This window comes from Oncorhynchus mykiss, chromosome 10 (genome assembly GCF_057628025.1).
Source record: "Oncorhynchus mykiss isolate SJ-2025 chromosome 10, ASM5762802v1, whole genome shotgun sequence".
NCBI classification, from domain to species: Eukaryota; Metazoa; Chordata; class Actinopteri; order Salmoniformes; family Salmonidae; genus Oncorhynchus; species Oncorhynchus mykiss.
In genome coordinates, this window is record NC_143031.1 from 46580786 (window position 1) to 46599428 (window position 18643).

The window sequence follows — 18643 nt, forward strand, 5'->3', positions numbered from 1 at the left end:
GACGCTGCTGCTTATCCGAAGGTCCAGGTGACAATCTGCCCATTAGTAGCGAAAGTTTTCAGAGCGCAAAAGGTTTATCCTGTGCTAAACATTTAATGATCAAAAGTTAAAGTTGATTGCAAACCAAAATTATAACAGAAAAAACACAGAATTACTCCAGAATAACTCTGTGTTCCTTATGCTCAATGCTCAACTTTTGACAAGAGTTTCAGGATGTGGAAAATAGAACTCAACAACAGCAGTAGAAAGGTAAGTCAAAATGTCAAGAACAGTTCTGATTGTTCTACTACCTGCTTGGAGAATAACTGGCTATCAGCCCAGCCAAAGTAGGAATTTGTCATTTATATTCAAGATGTCCTGGGGCAGGGGGGTGTGGTCAGGCCTGTGGGAGTAGAGAGAGGCAGGGAACAGTGGGAGTTTACTCTGATTTCTCACCTTGTCCACTTCCTGGAATGAGCACCGGCACACAGCTATGCAAACATGAAGAGTCTGGACCTCTTGACACACTGAGTCCGGGGAACTAGCGCTCTCAAGGTAACAAGGTAAGACTTCCACAATGTCAGTTCTTCTCTGCTTGTCACTCTCCCACTCCCTATATTTCTCCCTTTATAGCTTCTTCTGAAGTATTATTGTGTAATAGAGAGGATTGTTGGCAGGCTACAGCCAGTAGAGTATGGAGAATTGCATTTTCTCAGTGTTTTTATTCCTTTGTAAACACTTGCAGTCTAATAATAGAAATAAAGATGTGTCTGTGAGCAACATGTGACAGGGATTCGTCTTCTGCTTGTGTGAATTATTAACTTTTTGTTTTGGTGATAACTCAGATATAGCTCAGTGCCAGTGGAGGCTGCTGTGGGGGCGGACGGCTCATAATAATGGCTAGAATGGGAGTCAATGGAATGATATCGAACGTGGTTTCCATGTTTGCCGCATATGACAAATACATTTGATTTGATACCATTCCATTGAATCCATTCTAGCCATTACTATGAGCCGTCCTCCCCTCAGCAGCCTCCATGCACATTTCCATGCGAGTTTTGAACACACCCACAAGGATTCACACTGATAACCATGCAATCATTGTCACAGGGTCAATGGTGTCATTGTCGGAAACCTGTTTTTCCTCTCTCGCTCTCTCTCTCTCTCTCTGTACAAAAACATAGATTCTATGGCATTCTCATGCACACACAAAGTGAAACTGTACAGGGAGGGCGAGGCAACTTGGAAGAAACTGAGTTCCAAAGAATGCAATGATAATGCGCATGCATCCATGCTGCTAATTGGGAAGGTGTCTGTGCTGATGTGTATGCCAATTAGTGGTGGGCACCAATATCAATAATTGGATATGATATCGATATCGTTTGAGCATGGCATATCATGATATCGGTTTATCCTTGCTGTTCTCACTCTAGATGTAACGTCACTTTATGCACAGCACACACGCAAGCACCTTCCGACATCCATAGTTATAGATCAGTGGTACAATTTGTAGCCTTCCTAGCGATCAATCCCTGTATATACTGTACCTTTATCAGTGGGCCAGCTTAGAAAATCAATCATGCACTTTGTGATAAAAGCACCGAATTTGGCACAAATGTAGATTTACATACCCTGAAAATATTTAGATATGGAGCCACCCCAGATTTGGCCCCTGGGGGGCGTGGCAACTATCTTTCAAAATAGCTGCCGCAATACCATTATGAGATGATGGCGCCACATTTGGAACAGAGGTAGATTTATGGATTCTTAGAAGATGTAGGTATCGAGAAACACAGATTTGGCCCCTGGGGGTCAGTGGTGGCCATTTTTCAAAATTACAACTCTGTAATGCAATGTTACATTTCTTAAGGCCTTTTTTAGATACATCTACCTCTGTGCCATCTTTGGTGTATTTATGTAGCTTGAAATTTCTGCAATTGGAACAAATTTAAAGGCACAGTTTAGTATGTCTGGGACTTTTGGTGGTGACTGATCTGAGGCAGCATTGAGTAAAGGTGTACTATACACCCTTTCAAAAGAGATGAGTACAACATCAAAAGCCCTGGAATTAACCAGCTAATTTACTAGGGGCTATAAAGCAAAGGTAACTCATGGCTTTGGATCGCATCTGATATCCTGTATTCATGTACATAAACCAATGCTGTACATCAAACAATGGCAGGCGTGTTATAAAATTATTAGGATATGTACACAAGGGTCTCTAAACTATAACATACATTATAACATCTAGCCTAATTGGGTGTCAATGGCATTTTGTAAGATGGCTGCCATGGTCTCCAGGGGCCAAAGCTAAAAAGTGTCAGGGTACATACTGTACATACACTGAGTGTACAAAACATTAAGGACACCTGCTCTTTCCATGACCGACTGACCAGCTGAATCCAGGTGAAAGCTATGATCCCTTATTGATGTCACTTGTTAAATCCACTTCAATCAATGTAGATGAAGGGGAGGAAACAGAATAAAGAGGGATTGGTACTAGGTGCCAGCGTAGGGCTGTTGCGGTGAACGTATTACCGCCACACTGGTGGTCATGAGTCATGAAGGCAATTCGTGGTGACCATTAAGTCACTGTAATTGCGCTTTTCCAAGCTCTGATGCTGCTGATGGTCATTCGTAGCATACCGAACTTGCTAACTGCCTGGTACTCAGCACTCTATTGTCCCTCTAATCACTCTGACATCAATGCAAATGTAATCGATGAGCTCATGTTGCACAGCATTTCTATAGGCTATGGAATTGTGTGAGAAAACAAAGTGATGGCCTCTACTAAAAATAGGAGGATCCCATCAGCTTTCTATAGAATAGGCTTACTATATTTATTTCTCAACCCTGCTAATATTAAACATATTGTTTGTCTTTAGAACAGGAGTATAGCCTACCTGTCTGGCATGAAAATTAACCACAGGAAAAGCATATTTTTCTAATCATAGTCGCACACCTCATGTAGCCTAGCCCAAAGTGGCCAAATAACTTCTTAAAATGAAGCACATTAACCGCTTACAAGGGGTTTAGAGCCTAACTGGCATACATAAGCAGAATGTGAGTTTCAGGATTGGGAAATATAATTTTCACCCAAAAAATTCCCCTTTATAATAAAAGCATTACATGCATAATCGCATTTGCAGTCACTTTTGATGATGGTGTTTTGGGATAATGGAACATTGGCGCTTATAGCCTACTGCCATGTTTGCATTGTTGCGCTTATAATTTCAAGAAATAGCTTAATGGTTTATCAACATTTGAAGCTAAATGTTTGTTTCTGTTGTGTCGGCCACCTTGCGTAAAAATGTTTTTTTTTTATGCTAGTGGTTGTATTAATTTGGGATCTATCGCACCCCACAACTGTCTCAGACTATGTTTGGAATATTTATTTCTTGCACAGAATAGAATAGGTCAACTTTTGTACTATGGGGGATAGTAGATTGACATAAACTAGTGCTTTTGCTGTTCGTTAGGCATACTCATCTTGTTGGCTAAGGAAATCTTCAATATGCACCTCGGATTTGGATAAGGAAGTGCGCAGTTGCGTCTCCAATGTGTCTGTCTTCACTTGTAGCCTGTGAGAAAGACCCGATCATGTGACGGAACCATGTGCGTGAGAGGCGCTTCGAATTGTGCAGCACTGAGGGAGAAAAGTACAATGCAGCACTCCGGGACGCAAAAGGCATGGATTTTTTTAGGGTGCATTATGGCCACAAAGGGGATGCCGCCGTGAAATTCAAGGCATTATCAAGTGCTTGTCAAATTGTGAATGAGACTATTAGTGTTTACATCCTGCACAAAAAACAAAGCAGAGTTCATGCCTTTCAAGCAACTTTAGAGTCTCACCATGCAGCCTTACAATGTATTAAAAATCAAAACATATAGCCCAACCTTTGTAGAACAACTAAAGTTGCATTAATAATTCTAAATTATGTCACTCCCTGACCTGAGAGAGCCTTTTTATGTCTCTATTTTGGTTTGGTCAGGGTGTGATTTGGGTGGGCATTCTATGTTATTTTTTCTATGTTTTTGTGTTTCTTTGTTTTGGCCGGGTATGGTTCTCAATCAGGGACAGCTGTCTATCGTTGTCTCTGATTGGGAATCATACTTAGGCTGCCTTTTTTCCCTGTTGTAGTTGTGGGTAGTTATCTTTGTTAGGTGCACTATAGCCCCTGTAAGCTTCACGGTCGTTTCCCTGTTTTGTTGGCGACATTTTACATAAATTAAAAGAATATGTACGCTCACCATGCTGCACTTTGGTCCACTTCTTACGACGCCCGTGACAAATTAAGTATATAGGAGTATCTATTTATTTGTTAACCGCTCAACACAGAATAGCCACATGTGCACACTCCCTCAAATCGTTTGGAAAATATTCATATTTTATTCAGCTTCGTTCAATTGTGTTCTTCATACTATAATATAAAATAATGCCACGGAATTATAAGCAAATCTTGTCTGCTAAACTAACAAGTGTACCCCACAGCCATAAGGCATAGCCACATAAGGACCTAACATAAGGACAACTCAGAGTATGCTATTCTTTTTCTGGCGTACCAATTTGTGTCAAGAACTGCAACGCTGCTGGGTTTTCACGCTCAACAGTTTCCTGTGTGTATCAAAAATTGTCCACCACCCAAAGGATATCCAGCCAACTTAACACAACTGTAGGAAGCATTTGAGTCAACATGAGCCAGCAACCCTGTGGAACACGTTTGACGCCTTGTAGAGTACATGAGCTGGCGAATTGAGGATATTCTGAAGGAAAAGGGGGGGAATTCTTAATGTTTTGTACACTCAGTGTATCTGTCTGTGCTAAATTTGGTGTGTTTATCTGAAAATAGGCCTTCTGAACTGAACTGTGGCAATTCTGTAAGATGGCTGCCACGGCCCCTTGGGCCAAATCTGTGGTTGGTCTATATCTAAATCTTTTCGGGGTACATCAATCTACCTCTGTGCCACATTTAGTGTGTTTATCTCAAACAAGGCCTTCAGAATTGTAACATTGTATTACCAACAGTGGCCAACAGTGTAAGGTGCCACAGCCCCCCGGGGCAAAATACGTGGTGGAAAAAAATTTAGAGCCTTTATCTTAAAATAATTATAAAATAATGGTACTATTGGCAGCCATTTTCATAGATAGCTGCCACGGCCCCCAGGGGCCATAAATGTGGTATCTACATATTTAAATATTTTCAGGGTACATACATCTACCTCTGTGCCAAATTGGGTTTATATATAAAAAAAAAAGGTATTCAAAACTGTACTATATTACTGACAGTAGCCATTTTGTAAGATGGCTGCCACGGCCTCCGGGGTCCAAATCCGTGGTGGCGCCATATCTAAATATATTTTATTTATTCAGTGGAGCCCAATTGAAACCATGGTCTCATTCACAATGGTGCCCTGTGAACAAACAACTCACAACATGATGAATCAATAAAGCATCAAAAAAAGTAACTGTAAGATAGAGCAGATACAGACACACCACATCTCAACAACACTAATAAACCACCACAATCAACCAAGACACTTGCAGGTCTCAGTGAATTCATCCCTCATCAGCATTCTAAACTGCTCTATTTGCACCAGGGATTCAAGATTTAATGAGGTTTCTAAATTATTCCAAACATGGGGGCGTTAAAACTAAAGGGTACCTAGGTTGGTAGAAATTTAACCTAGGCAAGTCATTTAAGAACAAATTATTATTTACTAGGATGGCCTGCCGGAGAACACTGTCTTGTTCAGGGGCAGAATGACAGATTTTTATCATGTCAGCTCAGGGATTTGATCCAACAACCTTTCGGTTACTGGCCCAACACTCTAACCACTAGGCTACCTGCCTCCCCTGTGAATGGGTTTGGTGCCCCGTATTTTTATACTTTGACAGGGAAGTGAGATATGTTGGAAGCTTGTGCAAAAGGGCTTTGTTAACAAAAAGGAAGAAATTGGGTGCTCTACGGGAATTAAGAGAGGTCTAGCTAGCTCTGTGACAAATTTGGTGCCTTCTTCTCAAAACAGCCCTCCTGAATTGTAAAATAATATTATTGCTTGCGGTCTTTTTGAAAAATGTCTTCCATACCCCCAGGGGCCAAATCTCGGGTGGCTCCATATCTAAATCTTTTCAGGGAGCATACATCTGTGCCAAATGTAGTATTTTTATCACAAAATGCACGATTGTTTCAGATTTTTCCGCTTAGCCCCCCCCATGATAGGCTACTGTTATCCTTCAAGTGTCTTGCCATCATTGCGTTCTGACCAACTCCAGAGGCAAACACCCAAACCACAGCCACATAGAAGTTGATTGACACTCAAAGCTGTCAATCAAGCCATTAACCCATAAGTGCCTACTAAACCCATGTTACATCCTACACTGCGCTGTGCTGTGCTCTGTCCTATGCCGTGTGAATCCTTGTCTTAATTAAACCCAACTCAACGGTAATTCACCTGTCTTTCATCTGTGCCCTGATCAGCACCTGGGAGCAAACCCATTAAGCAATCCCAAACCTAAGAATATACAGTCCACCAAGTCTATTTACATTTACATTTGAGTAATTTAGCAGAAACTCTTATCCAGAGCAACTTACAGTTAGTGCATTCATACACAAATCCTCTCAAAGGCTCTTAATTTAGTATTTTTAACTGCCTGCTGATGGGCCATCAACAGGTTTCCCATTGTATCCAAACTGATTAGGAAGGTTAGGCCTCCGGAACATTTGATACCTGGCCCAAAGGGCAATTAGTAAACAGTTGTCTGAACTTCACAAGCTGTGGATGTGAAGTCTATACAGTTGTAATGTTATTCATTCAAACAGATATGATGAAGACGGATATATAGATTTTCCTTATCATTGCCCATCACTAACACCTATCACTATTTATAAAAAGGGTTAAATGTGGGATGAGTCTGAAAGAATGCCTTTCTTCTCTTCAGTCATTTTGTTGTAACAACGAGGAAAGCCACACACTGATGGTGATCACACACTACAGAAGACAACCTAGTAAATGACCTAGTGCTAATCTGTAGTCAATTTACATGACCAGAGTACTGATTTGCTAATATCCATGACCTTTTCTGATGACAGGTTGACTTTCCAAATAGAGGATACTTCTCATTTCTCCGGTTCCAATGAAAAACAGCTCACTTGTATTAGAGAACTCCCCCATCTTGAAATCTGATATCCTTTGCATACACTGTTAGGGAAAAAAAATGCTATCTAGAACCTAAAAAGGTTATTCCGCTGTCCCCAGAAGAGAACCCTTTGAATAGCCCTTCTCCCTGGAACCAAAAAGAATTAACTTATGGGGACAGCTGAAAAAACATTTTGGAACCATATTTTCTAAGAGCTTACTCTATGAGTTCAGACATGCCCTTATGCACTTAGTACTGCATTGACGCAGTGAAAGGAATGCACCATATCGTGTCCAGTAGTACACAAACACACCATAGTCACCCAATGGGAACACAGAGAGGGACAGAGATATTCAGCTCAGTCAACTGGTCGCCGAGCATAACCCTCATGTCAATGTACAATCAAGTAGTGTTGCTTTAAAATAGTTGGAGAAAGAGATTCACCCTGTTTTTGTAACATTTTGCAACCACTAACCATTGTAACAATAGTCTTATAACTGGCTCGTTGCAGGTCTGAAGGATGTCCTTTTGGTGGTGCCTGGCACTGCTGCTGGGATCTGTTGCAATATACCGCGGTATGGTGAACTTACACACACACACACACACACACTTTAACTGCGTAAAACCTAGGGTGGGGACATCAAATAATACTCCCCCAGCTGTTGGAAGATCTTATGGAAACTTTAAGACATCATTAAAATAGGTTGTTTAGCCAGTGTGGTTTTTGGTGGTGGTCATACGCACAGTGAAAGCAGTCACTGACAGGAAATATTACTTCTGGAACTTCCCATTCAACAATGACCGTGATTTTCCTTTCGGTCTCTTTTTCTCTCTCTCTCTCTTTCCCTTCGACTTACTCCGTCTTCAGCCCATGAATGTGATGTGTTCACTGATCTGGACCTCCATCACTCTATCATCGGGACCAGCCTGTATGTGAAGCTGTTGCTGTACACCAGAGCTAATCTTATCTGTGGTCAGGAGCTGTCCCACCACAACCTGTCAGCCCAGCCCCTGTTCAACGTCACCAAACCCACCACCTTTATCGTTCATGGCTACCGTCCTACGGGCTCTCCGCCCGTCTGGATCCATGACATCACACAGCAGCTGCTGGCCCGCGGAGACATGAACGTCCTGTTGGTGGACTGGAACCGCGGAGCTACCAATGTCAACTACCTGAAAGTTGTGACCTACACACACGATACAGCAGACAACCTCACTGCCTTCATCAAAAAGATGCAGGTAAGAGTGGGTGCCTAGTCTGAATACTGTATCTCACATACTTATTTAGGGCCATACTTAGGGCCACATGTATTACTATGTAATAACAGCTTCATATTTATTTAGCCTATTTTTGTCTGTTTCAGGAGAATGGTGCCTCTCTTAGTTCCATCCATATGATTGGAATCAGTCTTGGAGCTCACATCTCAGGCTTTGTTGGAGCCAAATTCAATGGAACAATTGGGAGGATCACAGGTTAGAATCAGTGGAATAGATTTTCTGCTCATTCCTCCCCGCGTTTATTCTAAATAGTGCAAGCTAACACATTTATCCTACAAATGTACTGATCTGATGTGGACCTGATCAGCTCTAGATCCAGCGGGGCCTATGTTCACTGGAAACCCCCCAGAGGACCGTCTGGACCCCACAGATGCACAGTTTGTGGACGTGGTGCACACAGACATGGACGGTATGTATGGGTCTCTGCTTGCATGTTTGGCGTTCACTGAATACCAAGGGAATCGTGTATTATTGTGTTTTCTGTTGTGTATCTTCATGTGTTCATTTTGTATTACCAGCATTTGGGTTCAGGAAGCCTTTGGGCCACATTGATTTCTATCCTAACGGTGGAGCCGACCAGCCTGGCTGTCCAAAGACCATCTTCTCAGGTAAGTCTCTTGGTAAGACAGGCATAACAATCAAACTGGTTAGCCAGAGAGATCATTCAAAAATCCCATTTGCACAAGGTGTCGTCCTTCAAAGGAGACGTAGGACATGTGTATCACATAATTAATATGTTTACCGTCACAGGAATTAACTATGTCCTTTCCCCTTCCAACTCTCCAAGGGTCCAGCTATTTTAAGTGTGACCACCAGAGATCAGTGTTCCTCTATCTGGGCTCCATTAACCGGACCTGTAACATCAGGGCCTTCCCATGCTCTTCCTACACCGAATTCCTGGACGAACGCTGCATGGACTGTGATCAATTCAAACCTGCCGGATGCCCAGTCTTTGGTTATTACTCTCTAACTCCCATTAGATTAATGACTTTCTCCATTAGATTCATGAGTTTCTCCATTAGATTCATGAGTTTCTCCATTAGATTCATGATTTTCTCCATTAGATTCATGAGTTTCTCCATTAGATTCAAGCTTTTCTAATCACACGTAATCACAAAAAGTTTGCCAACTCGCCAACATCAGTGCCTTGATTAAGCTAACGTACATTCCTGAATCACACACAGTTCTTTCAGGTGAAGGCCAATCCATCCTTGGAAGACAGTGTCCCTTCACATTGACATAACATGGCTGTTTTATCTGTTGTTCCAGGGTATGATAGCATTGAGTGGAAGGATACTCTTGTGCCTCTGAATCAAACCAGGGCTTTCTTCACCACCAATAAACAGACTCCATTCTGCAGTAAGTGGACAATCATTGGCTTACATACCCATTTGACCTCTATAAAGAGAGACTTTCTGGGAATATTGCTTTGGTCTGTCTTTTTTTTAATCTTCTAACCACTTACAGTGTCTTGCGAAAGTATTCGCCCCCCTTGAACTTTGCGACCTTTTGCCACATTTCAGGCTTCAAACATAAAGATATAAAACTGTATTTTTTTTGTGAAGAATCAACAACAAGTGGGACACAATCATGAAGTGGAACGACATTTATTGGATATTTCAAACTTTTTTAACAAATCAAAAACTGAAAAATTGGGCGTGCAAAATTATTCAGCCCCCTTAAGTTAATACTTTGTAGCGCCACCTTTTGCTGCAATTACAGCTGTAAGTCGCTTGGGGTATGTCTCTATCAGTTTTGCACATCGAGAAACTGACATTTTTTCCCATTCCTCCTTGCAAAACAGCTCGAGCTCTGAGGTTGGATGGAGAGCATTTGTGAACAGCAGTTTTCATTTTTTTTCCACAGATTCTCGATTGGATTCAGGTCTGGACTTTGACTTGGCCATTCTAACACCTGGATATGTTTATTTTTGAATCATTCCATTGTAGATTTTGCTTTATGTTTTGGATCATTGTCTTGTTGGAAGACAAATCTCCGTTCCAGTCTCAGGTCTTTTGCAGACTCCACCATTCTTCCAGAATGGTCCTGTATTTGGCTCCATCCATCTTCCCATCAATTTTAACCATCTTCCCTGTCCCTGCTGAAGAAAAGCAGGCCCAAACCATGAGGCTGCCACCACCATGTTTGACAGTGGGGATGGTGTGTTCAGGGTGATGAGCTGTGTTGCTTTTACGCCAAACATAACGTTTTGCATTGTTGCCAAAAAGTTCAATTTTGGTTTCATCTGACCAGAGCACCTTCTTCCACATGTTTGGTGTGTTTCCCAGGTGGCTTGTGGCAAACTTTAAACAACACTTTTTATGGATATCTTTAAGAAATGGCTTTCTTCTTGCCACTCTTCCATAAAGGCCCGATTTGTGCAATATACGACTGATTGTTGTCCTATGGACAGAGTCTCCCACCTCAGCTGTAGATCTCTGCAGTTCATCCAGAGTGATCATGGGCCTCTTGGCTGCATCTCTGATCAGTCTTCTCCTTGTATGAGCTGAAAGTTTAGAGGGACGGCCAGGTCTTGGTAGATTTGCAGTGGTCTGATACTCCTTCCATTTCAATATTATCGCTTGCACAGTGCTCCTTGGGATGTTTAAAGCTTGGGAAATCTTTTTGTATCCAAATCCAGCTTTAAACTTCTTCACAACAGTATCTCGGACCTGCCTGGTGTGTTCCTTGTTCTTCATGATGCTCTCTGCGCTTTTAGCGGACCTCTGAGACTATCACAGTGCAGGTGCATTTATACGGAGACTTGATTACACACAGGTGGATTGTATTTATCATCATTAGTCATTTAGGTCAACATTGGATCATTCAGAGATCCTCACTGAACTTCTGGAGAGAGTTTGCTGCACTGAAAGTAAAGGGGCTGAATAATTTTGCACGCCCAATTTTTCAGTTTTTGATTTGTTAAAAAAGTTTGAAATATCCAATAAATGTCGTTCCACTTCATGATTGTGTCCCACTTGTTGTTGATTCTTCACAAAAAAATACAGTTTTATATCTTTATGTTTGAAGCCTGAAATGTGGCAAAAGGTCGCAAAGTTCAAGGGGGCCGAATACTTTTGCAAGGCACTGTATTTTCAATGATCAGGCGAAATGTACAAGATTAACTAGATTGGAAACATAATGAGATCTCTAGTAGGCCATTGGTCGGAGGAAATTACGCTTCTCTCTCTAAGGGACGAACTACAGGGTGGACGTTGTAACATGGAACCACGATACTCGCTGGGGCTACATCACCATCAAACTACACAATGGTGCTGAGGTGACAGAGGCAACAATAAACCAGTAAGTTACAATTTTCTCACCGTATCATTCTCAAAACTACACATTTACACACTCTGGGGGGGGGAAGTGATTAACATTTCATTCTCTCTCCATCTTCAGTAAAGCATCCAAGTTTGAGAAGTACTCAGAGACCAGATTATTGGCCCAGTTTGATAAGGACATACAGAAGGTCTACAAGATCTCAATCACATTCTCTACAGGGAATGCATTACAGCCTAAGCTCAAACTACGAGTGCTCCGCATCCGTCTCACACACCTGGAGCGTAAAGACAGGTCAGTGTTAGTTTGTACCCTCTTTCATCTAGGGCTTCTCTCACGTGTCACTTATTTACTGTAAGTACTATACCCCTTGACTTTATTCCACATTTTGTGTTACAGCCTGATGTTTTTTTCTCTCTCTCTCAGTGAAAACATGTTTTTAGAAATGTTTGCAAATGTAATGAAAATGAAGGTATGTCATTTATGTACATAACGATTTAACACCTCTGAGTCATTACTTTGTAGCAGCATCCATTCTGTTGCTTTTTAATCCTGAAAAACTCCTGCGTTCTTAATGCTTACAAGCATGCCCATTGGGTTCCCGAGTGGTGCAGCGGTCTAAGGCACTGCATCTCAGTGCAAGAGGTGTCACTACAGTCCCTGGTTTGAATCCAGGCTGTATCACATCCGGCCATGATTGGGAGTCCCATAGGGTGGCACACAATTGGCCCAGTGTCATCCGGTTTTGGCCAGGGTAGGTCGTCATTGTAAATAAGAATTTGTTCTTAAATGACTTGCCTAGTTAAATGAAGGATATACAGTGCCTTGCGAAAGTATTCGGCCCCCTTGAACTTTGCAACCTTTTGCCACATTTCAGGCTTCAAACATAAAGATATAAAATTGTATTTTTTTTGTGAAGAATCAACAACAAGTGGGACACAATCATGAAGAGGAACGACATTTATTGGATATTTCAAACTTTTTTAACAAATCAAAAACTGAAAAATTGGGCGTGCAAAATTATTCAGCCCCTTTACTTTCAGTGCAGCAAACTCTCTCCAGAAGTTCAGTGAGGATCTCTGAATGATCCAATGTTGACCTAAATGACTAATGATGATAAATACAATCCACCTGTGTGTAATCAAGTCTCCGTATAAATGCACCTGCACTGTGATAGTCTCAGAGGTCCGTCAAAAGCGCAGAGAGCATCATGAAGAACAAGGAACACACCAGGCAGGTCCGAGATACTGTTGTGAAGAAGTTTAAAGCCGGATTTGGATTCAAAAAGATTTCCCAAGCTTTAAACATCCCAAGGAGCACTGTTCAAGCGATAATATTGAAATGGAAGGAGTATCAGACCACTGCAAATCTACCAAGACCTGGCCGTCCCTCTAAACTTTCAGCTCATACAAGGAGAAGACTGATCAGAGATGCAGCCAAGAGGCCCATGATCACTCTGGATGAACTGCAGAGATCTACAGCTGAGGTGGGAGACTCTGTCCATAGGACAACAATCAGTCGTATATTGCACAAATCTGGCCTTTATGGAAGAGTGGCAAGAAGAAAGCCATTTCTTAAAGATATCCATAAAAAGCGTTGTTTAAAGTTTGCCACAAGCCACCTGGGAGACACACCAAACATGTGGAAGAAGGTGCTCTGGTCAGATGAAACCAAAATTGAACTTTTTGGCAACAATGCAAAACGTTATGTTTGGCGTAAAAGCAACACAGCTCATCACCCTGAACACACCATGCCCACTGTCAAACATGGTGGTGGCAGCATCATGGTTTGGGCCTGCTTTTCTTCAGCAGGGACAGGGAAGATGGATGGAGCCAAATACAGGACCATTCTGGAAGAAAACCTGATGGAGTCTGCAAAAGACCTGAGACTGGGACGGAGATTTGTCTTCCAACAAGACAATGATCCAAAACATAAAGCAAAATCTACAATGGAATGGTTCAAAAATAAACATATCCAGGTGTTAGAATGGCCAAGTCAAAGTCCAGACCTGAATCCAATTGAGAATCTGTGGAAAGAACTGAAAACTGCTGTTCACAAATGCTCTCCATCCAACCTCACTGAGCTCGAGCTGTTTTGCAAGGAGGAATGGGAAAAAATGTCAGTCTCTCGATGTGCAAAACTGATAGAGACATACCCCAAGCGACTTACAGCTGTAATCGCAGCAAAAGGTGGCGCTACAAAGTATTAACTTAAGGGGGCTGAATAATTTTGCACGCCCAATGTTTCAGTTTTTGATTTGTTAAAAAAGTTTGAAATATCCAATAAATGTCGTTCCACTTCATGATTGTGTCCCACTTGTTGTTGATTCTTCACAAAAAAATACAGTTTTATATCTTTATGTTTGAAGCCTGAAATGTGGCAAAAGGTCGCAAAGTTCAAGGGGGCCGAATACTTTCGCAAGGCACTGTATATATACATAATGCAGCCAACACTATACTTGAAAATATGGAGAGTGGTACTCAGTAATATGTTATATTGGATTTGCCCCAAACATAACACCTTGTATTCCAAAACAAGTGAATTGCTTTGCCACATTTTTTGCAGCATTACTTTAGTGCCTTGTTGCAAACAGGATGCATGTTTTGGGATATTTTTAATTCTGTACAGGCTTCCTTTTCACTTTGTCAATTAGGTTAGTGTTGTAACTAATGTTGTTGATACATCCTCAATTTTCTCCTATCACAGCCATTAAACTTTAGTCACCATTGGCCCTGAGCGATTTTTTTCCTCTCTGGCTGTCTGTGTCTTTGTAGTGACTGGGTGTATTGATACATTTTGGATGGTGTAATTAACTTCATTCTCAAATGGATATTCAATATCTGCTTTATTTTTACCCATCTAGCAATAGGTTCCCATTCTTTGGAAGGCATTGGGAAAACCTCCCTAGTCTTGTGGTTGAATCGGTTTTTAAATGCACTGCTCGACTGAGGGACCTTACAGATAATTGGATGTGTGCGGTATAGAGATGAAGCAGTCCTTCAAAAATCATGTTAAACACCATTATTGCACACAGTGAGTCCAAACTTTTTCCTAAATGTTAGGCTTGCAATAAAAGGGGTTGAATACTTGACATTTCAGCTAAAAAAAGGTTTAAAAAAAACATTCTACTTTGACATTATGGGGGTACTGTGTGTAGGCCAGTTACAACAAATCAATGTAATCCATTTTAAATTCAGGCTGTAACATGTGGGAAAAGTCAAGAGGTGTATACTTTGAAGGTACTGTACATATGCCATCTCCACTTAGACTTTGTGTCAAGTCATTGTTTCCTTGTGTAATTTTGCATGAATGTCTCACCTCAAACTTCTCTTACACTTTTACTGTCACACACAGGCCTCTCTGCCGCTATGACGTAATTCTGGAGGAGAACAAAGAGTTGACCTTCAGACCCATGCCCTGTGAGGAGTCCAACTTCTGAGACAATAGCAGATCTACGATGTACAGAATCAGCAGCGGCCATATGATGGCTCTCTGGATAAATCGTGTGAGGCGGTTGACCCAGATAGCTACTCACTGTCAACTCCTTGTGTTCAGTGGCTTAAGAGTCCAGAGCATTTTAAATAAGTGCGAGTGTGATGATTTGTATTTATTACAAGAATATTGAAATGATTGTGTCTGTAATCACTGTGTGGAATGATATGTAGAGGAACCACGCTATGAATCAATATTTTAATGTCAATCAATTTAAAAAAATGATAAAAGGAAAGAGCCACATCAATAGAAACTAAAATGTATTTTTTTTTTACCACTGTAGACTTAGAACATGATTGGTTTTAATTTTATTTAAAAAAGTAAAATAAGCAAATATAAAATGTCTCTGTACAAGATGCTCATGAGTTAATTTCAACATTCACTATAGTTTGAGTTTCATAAATCATTGATAATTCATTTGTGGGCCTTGGAGGGTGGTGAGGCTTCTTTCCAATCACCTGTCCAACGGATCACAACAAACTGGTCAAACAATTGATAGTCTTTAAACCGAGACAGATTACCGCTTGTTCAAACTTTGTTGGGGATGTCATGCTGTTTGAGCCAGACAGCTCACTTGGACTTGTGCTTCTTCATCTGTGCCACCTCCATCTGAAACAAGAACACACACATGAGACCTTGAGGTAACAGCAATTGGACAACAGCAAGCAAGCACAGCACAATGATAAGACATCATTACAACCATTTACATCAATCTGGACTGTAATAAACAGAGCTCGTCTTAAGTCAGGAAAGGTTGGTCATCAAATGTATCTAGAATACAATGCCTACACATTGTATTAGGTGCTATCTACAACCTAAAATGGTTATTTGGCTGTCTCCATAGGAGACCCCTTTGAAAAACTACTTTTGGTTCCAGGTAGAACCCTTTTGGGTTCTATATAGAACTCTTTCCACAGATTTCTACATGGAACCCAGAAAGAGTTATGGCAACGGACGAAGAACCCTATTTTCCCCTAATAGTGTCGGTAAACATTAATCTCTGTTAGGTATATCTCCAATAGAGTGATATATTTAGTACTTGGATCATATGTAGATGTCTGCTGACAGACACAGTACCTGTACTGACAAACGAATCCTTTTCTCCTCATCCAACTCATTCATCAGCAGTTGAATCTCTTTGCTATCAGAGAAGAGAAATCCTAAATCAGAGGCACACTTGGAAAACACAATACAAGACATACTGTAGTTACACGCAAAGATAAACAAAGACTTACTTGTGCTGGCTCTTCATCATTTCTACCTCGTCCCTCAGGTCCCGGAGCTCTGTCTGCAGCTGTTCTAGGGTCAGTGGGCCCTGGGCACTTGGCTCCCTCCTGGGCTTGGGGTTAGAGGTGAGGTGAGGGGGCAGGGTCACACGCAGGATAGCAGAGAGAGCCCCAGGGAGGAGGGTGGAGAAGGGGTGGGGAACACTGGCAACAGTGGATGATGAAGAGGAGAGCCTTGTGTGCCTTGGAGGGCGGTGAGGCTTCTTTTCAATCACCTGTCCACCAACGCATCATAACAGCACAAACAATTGATAGTCTTTAAACCAACGCAGAGGCTGAATAAGCAACTCTATATTCCACATAGTCATTGGGCAGCAAGCATAGTAAGGTGAAAATGGACTTACCGGTAAAACAGGGGTGTTTATAGGTGCTGTCTGGGTGCTGATGTGTGATATGACAGAGGAGAGGTCCAGCTCCTCTTTCTCTTGCGCCTCTCCCTCCTGTGTAGGGGCCACCTGTACGCCAGGGTTAGACTGAGCAGCCTGAGAGGACAAAAGCAAACAGAGAAAGAAACATGAGTATTGAAAGGAGACGAGGACTTCATAATTTTTAAAATGACATATCCTGTTATGCGTTCAGGTGGTTATTGTAATTGTGTCCCTACAGAATATTGAACACTTCAGTCCCTTTATGAATAACTACTAGCACATGTCAAATGTACATGTGTGCATGCATGCTTGCTTGGGTTGTCTGCCAGCTTAAAATGTTACATTTAACTCAAGGACAAAACGGGACACAAACAGATCTGTGAGTAGTTGACAAGTTCCTCGGAGACTCAACAACCCTATCACATGCTGCACTACTCTACAATAATAACCAGATCAGATATCGGTGTTCAGAAATATACTGACCAATGACAGAATCTGTGACTGAAACCTTTCGTCTTCCACGTGTGCTGCCAATTGATTCAGCGTCTCAGTGACCGAAACAACAGCATCAAAGTCTTCAATGTCTTAGGGAGAAAAAACAAACCAAGACGGCATTAGACACAGTTTATTTGATTTAAAGGCTCAATTGGAGGTGAGGGTCATTGAAGTAAAATAACAGAGAGTATCATAAAAACACGTTGTCATGCATTCTTCAATTCTTGAGCCACTAAATCATTAAAACGAGTTTTTAAAAAAAGGAACGTAAGAGAAGATTGGAGAATGGTTGATTGGCTTACCCGCGGTGAGGGCAGAGCTATAGTTGCCCATGGTGACACAGAAGAACGCCAAGGTGATATGTAGAGTAACAGAATGAAAGAGAGAAAAGAGCTCCAGAAGCTAAGAATTTTTATCTAAAAATGACAGAGTGGAGTGAATAAAGTCAGTGGAGTCTGGTATTTCTCTAAGCACATGTGTCAATCAGAACATGCACGCGTTCAAGCCTATTTTGGAAAGCATCACAATGTACACTTGTCAGATACCAAGAGGTAGTAAATGCATGAATCGTTCTTGCTCAAGAAAATAAAACGAGGCTGCCAACGGTAAGGGACAACTGTTATTTCAAATGTAACAATCGTAGATACTGTGCACACTGAAAAATCAAAATTATGAATCAGTGCATAACATTAGCTGTAACCGTTTGCTACAGAAAAGAGACACCAATCCATTGACAATATCATATATCTTAGTAGGTGTTCAAGATAGGATTTATATTGTACATGCTCACCTTGTTCGGCCAGTGTTCCTATCGCAATCCAGCTCCATTGGTGGTAACTCTACACCATTCACCGGTTCCATTGTAACCCAAAAGCACGTTAGTGTGATGAGCCAGGGCTAAGTTTAGCACAGAATTGTGGAGCACCCAGACATGCTCACTACCAGTAACATTGGGTCCGTCCCTGAGGATGACAGAACTACTGATTGCCGAGCTAAAGATTTGGGAGCATTTAAAGGGACAGACTACAGGGCATTTGACACTCACGCAATTATCCAGTATCTTCAGAGTCAGTTCCACAATTTGAGTTTGAATGGGAAAAGTCAAGAGGAATCGTCATTGTAGTTTGAATCAGGAATATGAAGCGCTACTAGTTTATCATTACATTTTTTGGGGGAAATTATATTATTCAGAGATTAGAAGATAAAAATGGAATTCCTGTCTGCCAAAATGTGTGAAACGTTGATTCAAATAATCAAAGCTTGATGAGTTTGAATCAGATGTGTAGTGCTTTTGACCCTGATCTTTATTATTATTTTTTAACTTG

At 41.4% G+C, this 18643-nt stretch overlaps 2 protein-coding genes across 7 annotated transcripts; one reads left to right on the forward strand and one right to left on the reverse strand.

Annotated features, from left to right (window-relative positions):
- Positions 1-17: 17 nt before the first annotated feature.
- lipia (lipase, member Ia) lies at positions 18-15921 on the forward strand. Of its 5 annotated transcripts, none has more exons than XR_016483758.1 (12): positions 18-542; positions 7629-7692; positions 7986-8356; positions 8482-8590; positions 8703-8804; positions 8914-9003; positions 9183-9350; positions 9665-9754; positions 11590-11698; positions 11798-12431; positions 14541-14710; positions 15032-15921. XR_016483758.1 is itself a non-coding variant. In XM_021618726.3 (12 exons), exons 2-11 carry the CDS (start codon positions 7638-7640, stop codon positions 14659-14661), a joined length of 1389 nt encoding a protein of 462 aa, XP_021474401.2. In that variant the 5' UTR covers positions 18-542; positions 7629-7637; the 3' UTR covers positions 14662-14710; positions 15032-15921. The 5 variants fall into 5 exon arrangements, 4 of the variants coding, with proteins under 4 accessions (XP_021474401.2, XP_021474402.2, XP_090042980.1 ...); XM_021618726.3 differs by having other exon boundaries at positions 11798-11971; XM_090186854.1 differs by having other exon boundaries at positions 428-534; positions 11798-11971.
- Positions 15426-18321, reverse strand: si:dkey-71d15.2 (SH3 domain-containing kinase-binding protein 1). 2 transcript variants are annotated; one of them, XM_021618729.3, is made up of 7 exons: positions 18109-18321; positions 17621-17637; positions 17307-17407; positions 16800-16937; positions 16405-16670; positions 16247-16310; positions 15426-15778 (listed from the first exon to the last, which is right to left on the reverse strand). In XM_021618729.3, exons 1-7 carry the CDS (start codon positions 18177-18179, stop codon positions 15740-15742), a joined length of 696 nt encoding a protein of 231 aa, XP_021474404.3. In that variant the 5' UTR covers positions 18180-18321; the 3' UTR covers positions 15426-15739. The 2 variants fall into 2 exon arrangements, with proteins under 2 accessions (XP_021474404.3, XP_021474405.2); XM_021618730.3 differs by having other exon boundaries at positions 17621-17734; positions 18109-18308.
- Positions 18322-18643: the final 322 nt, after the last annotated feature.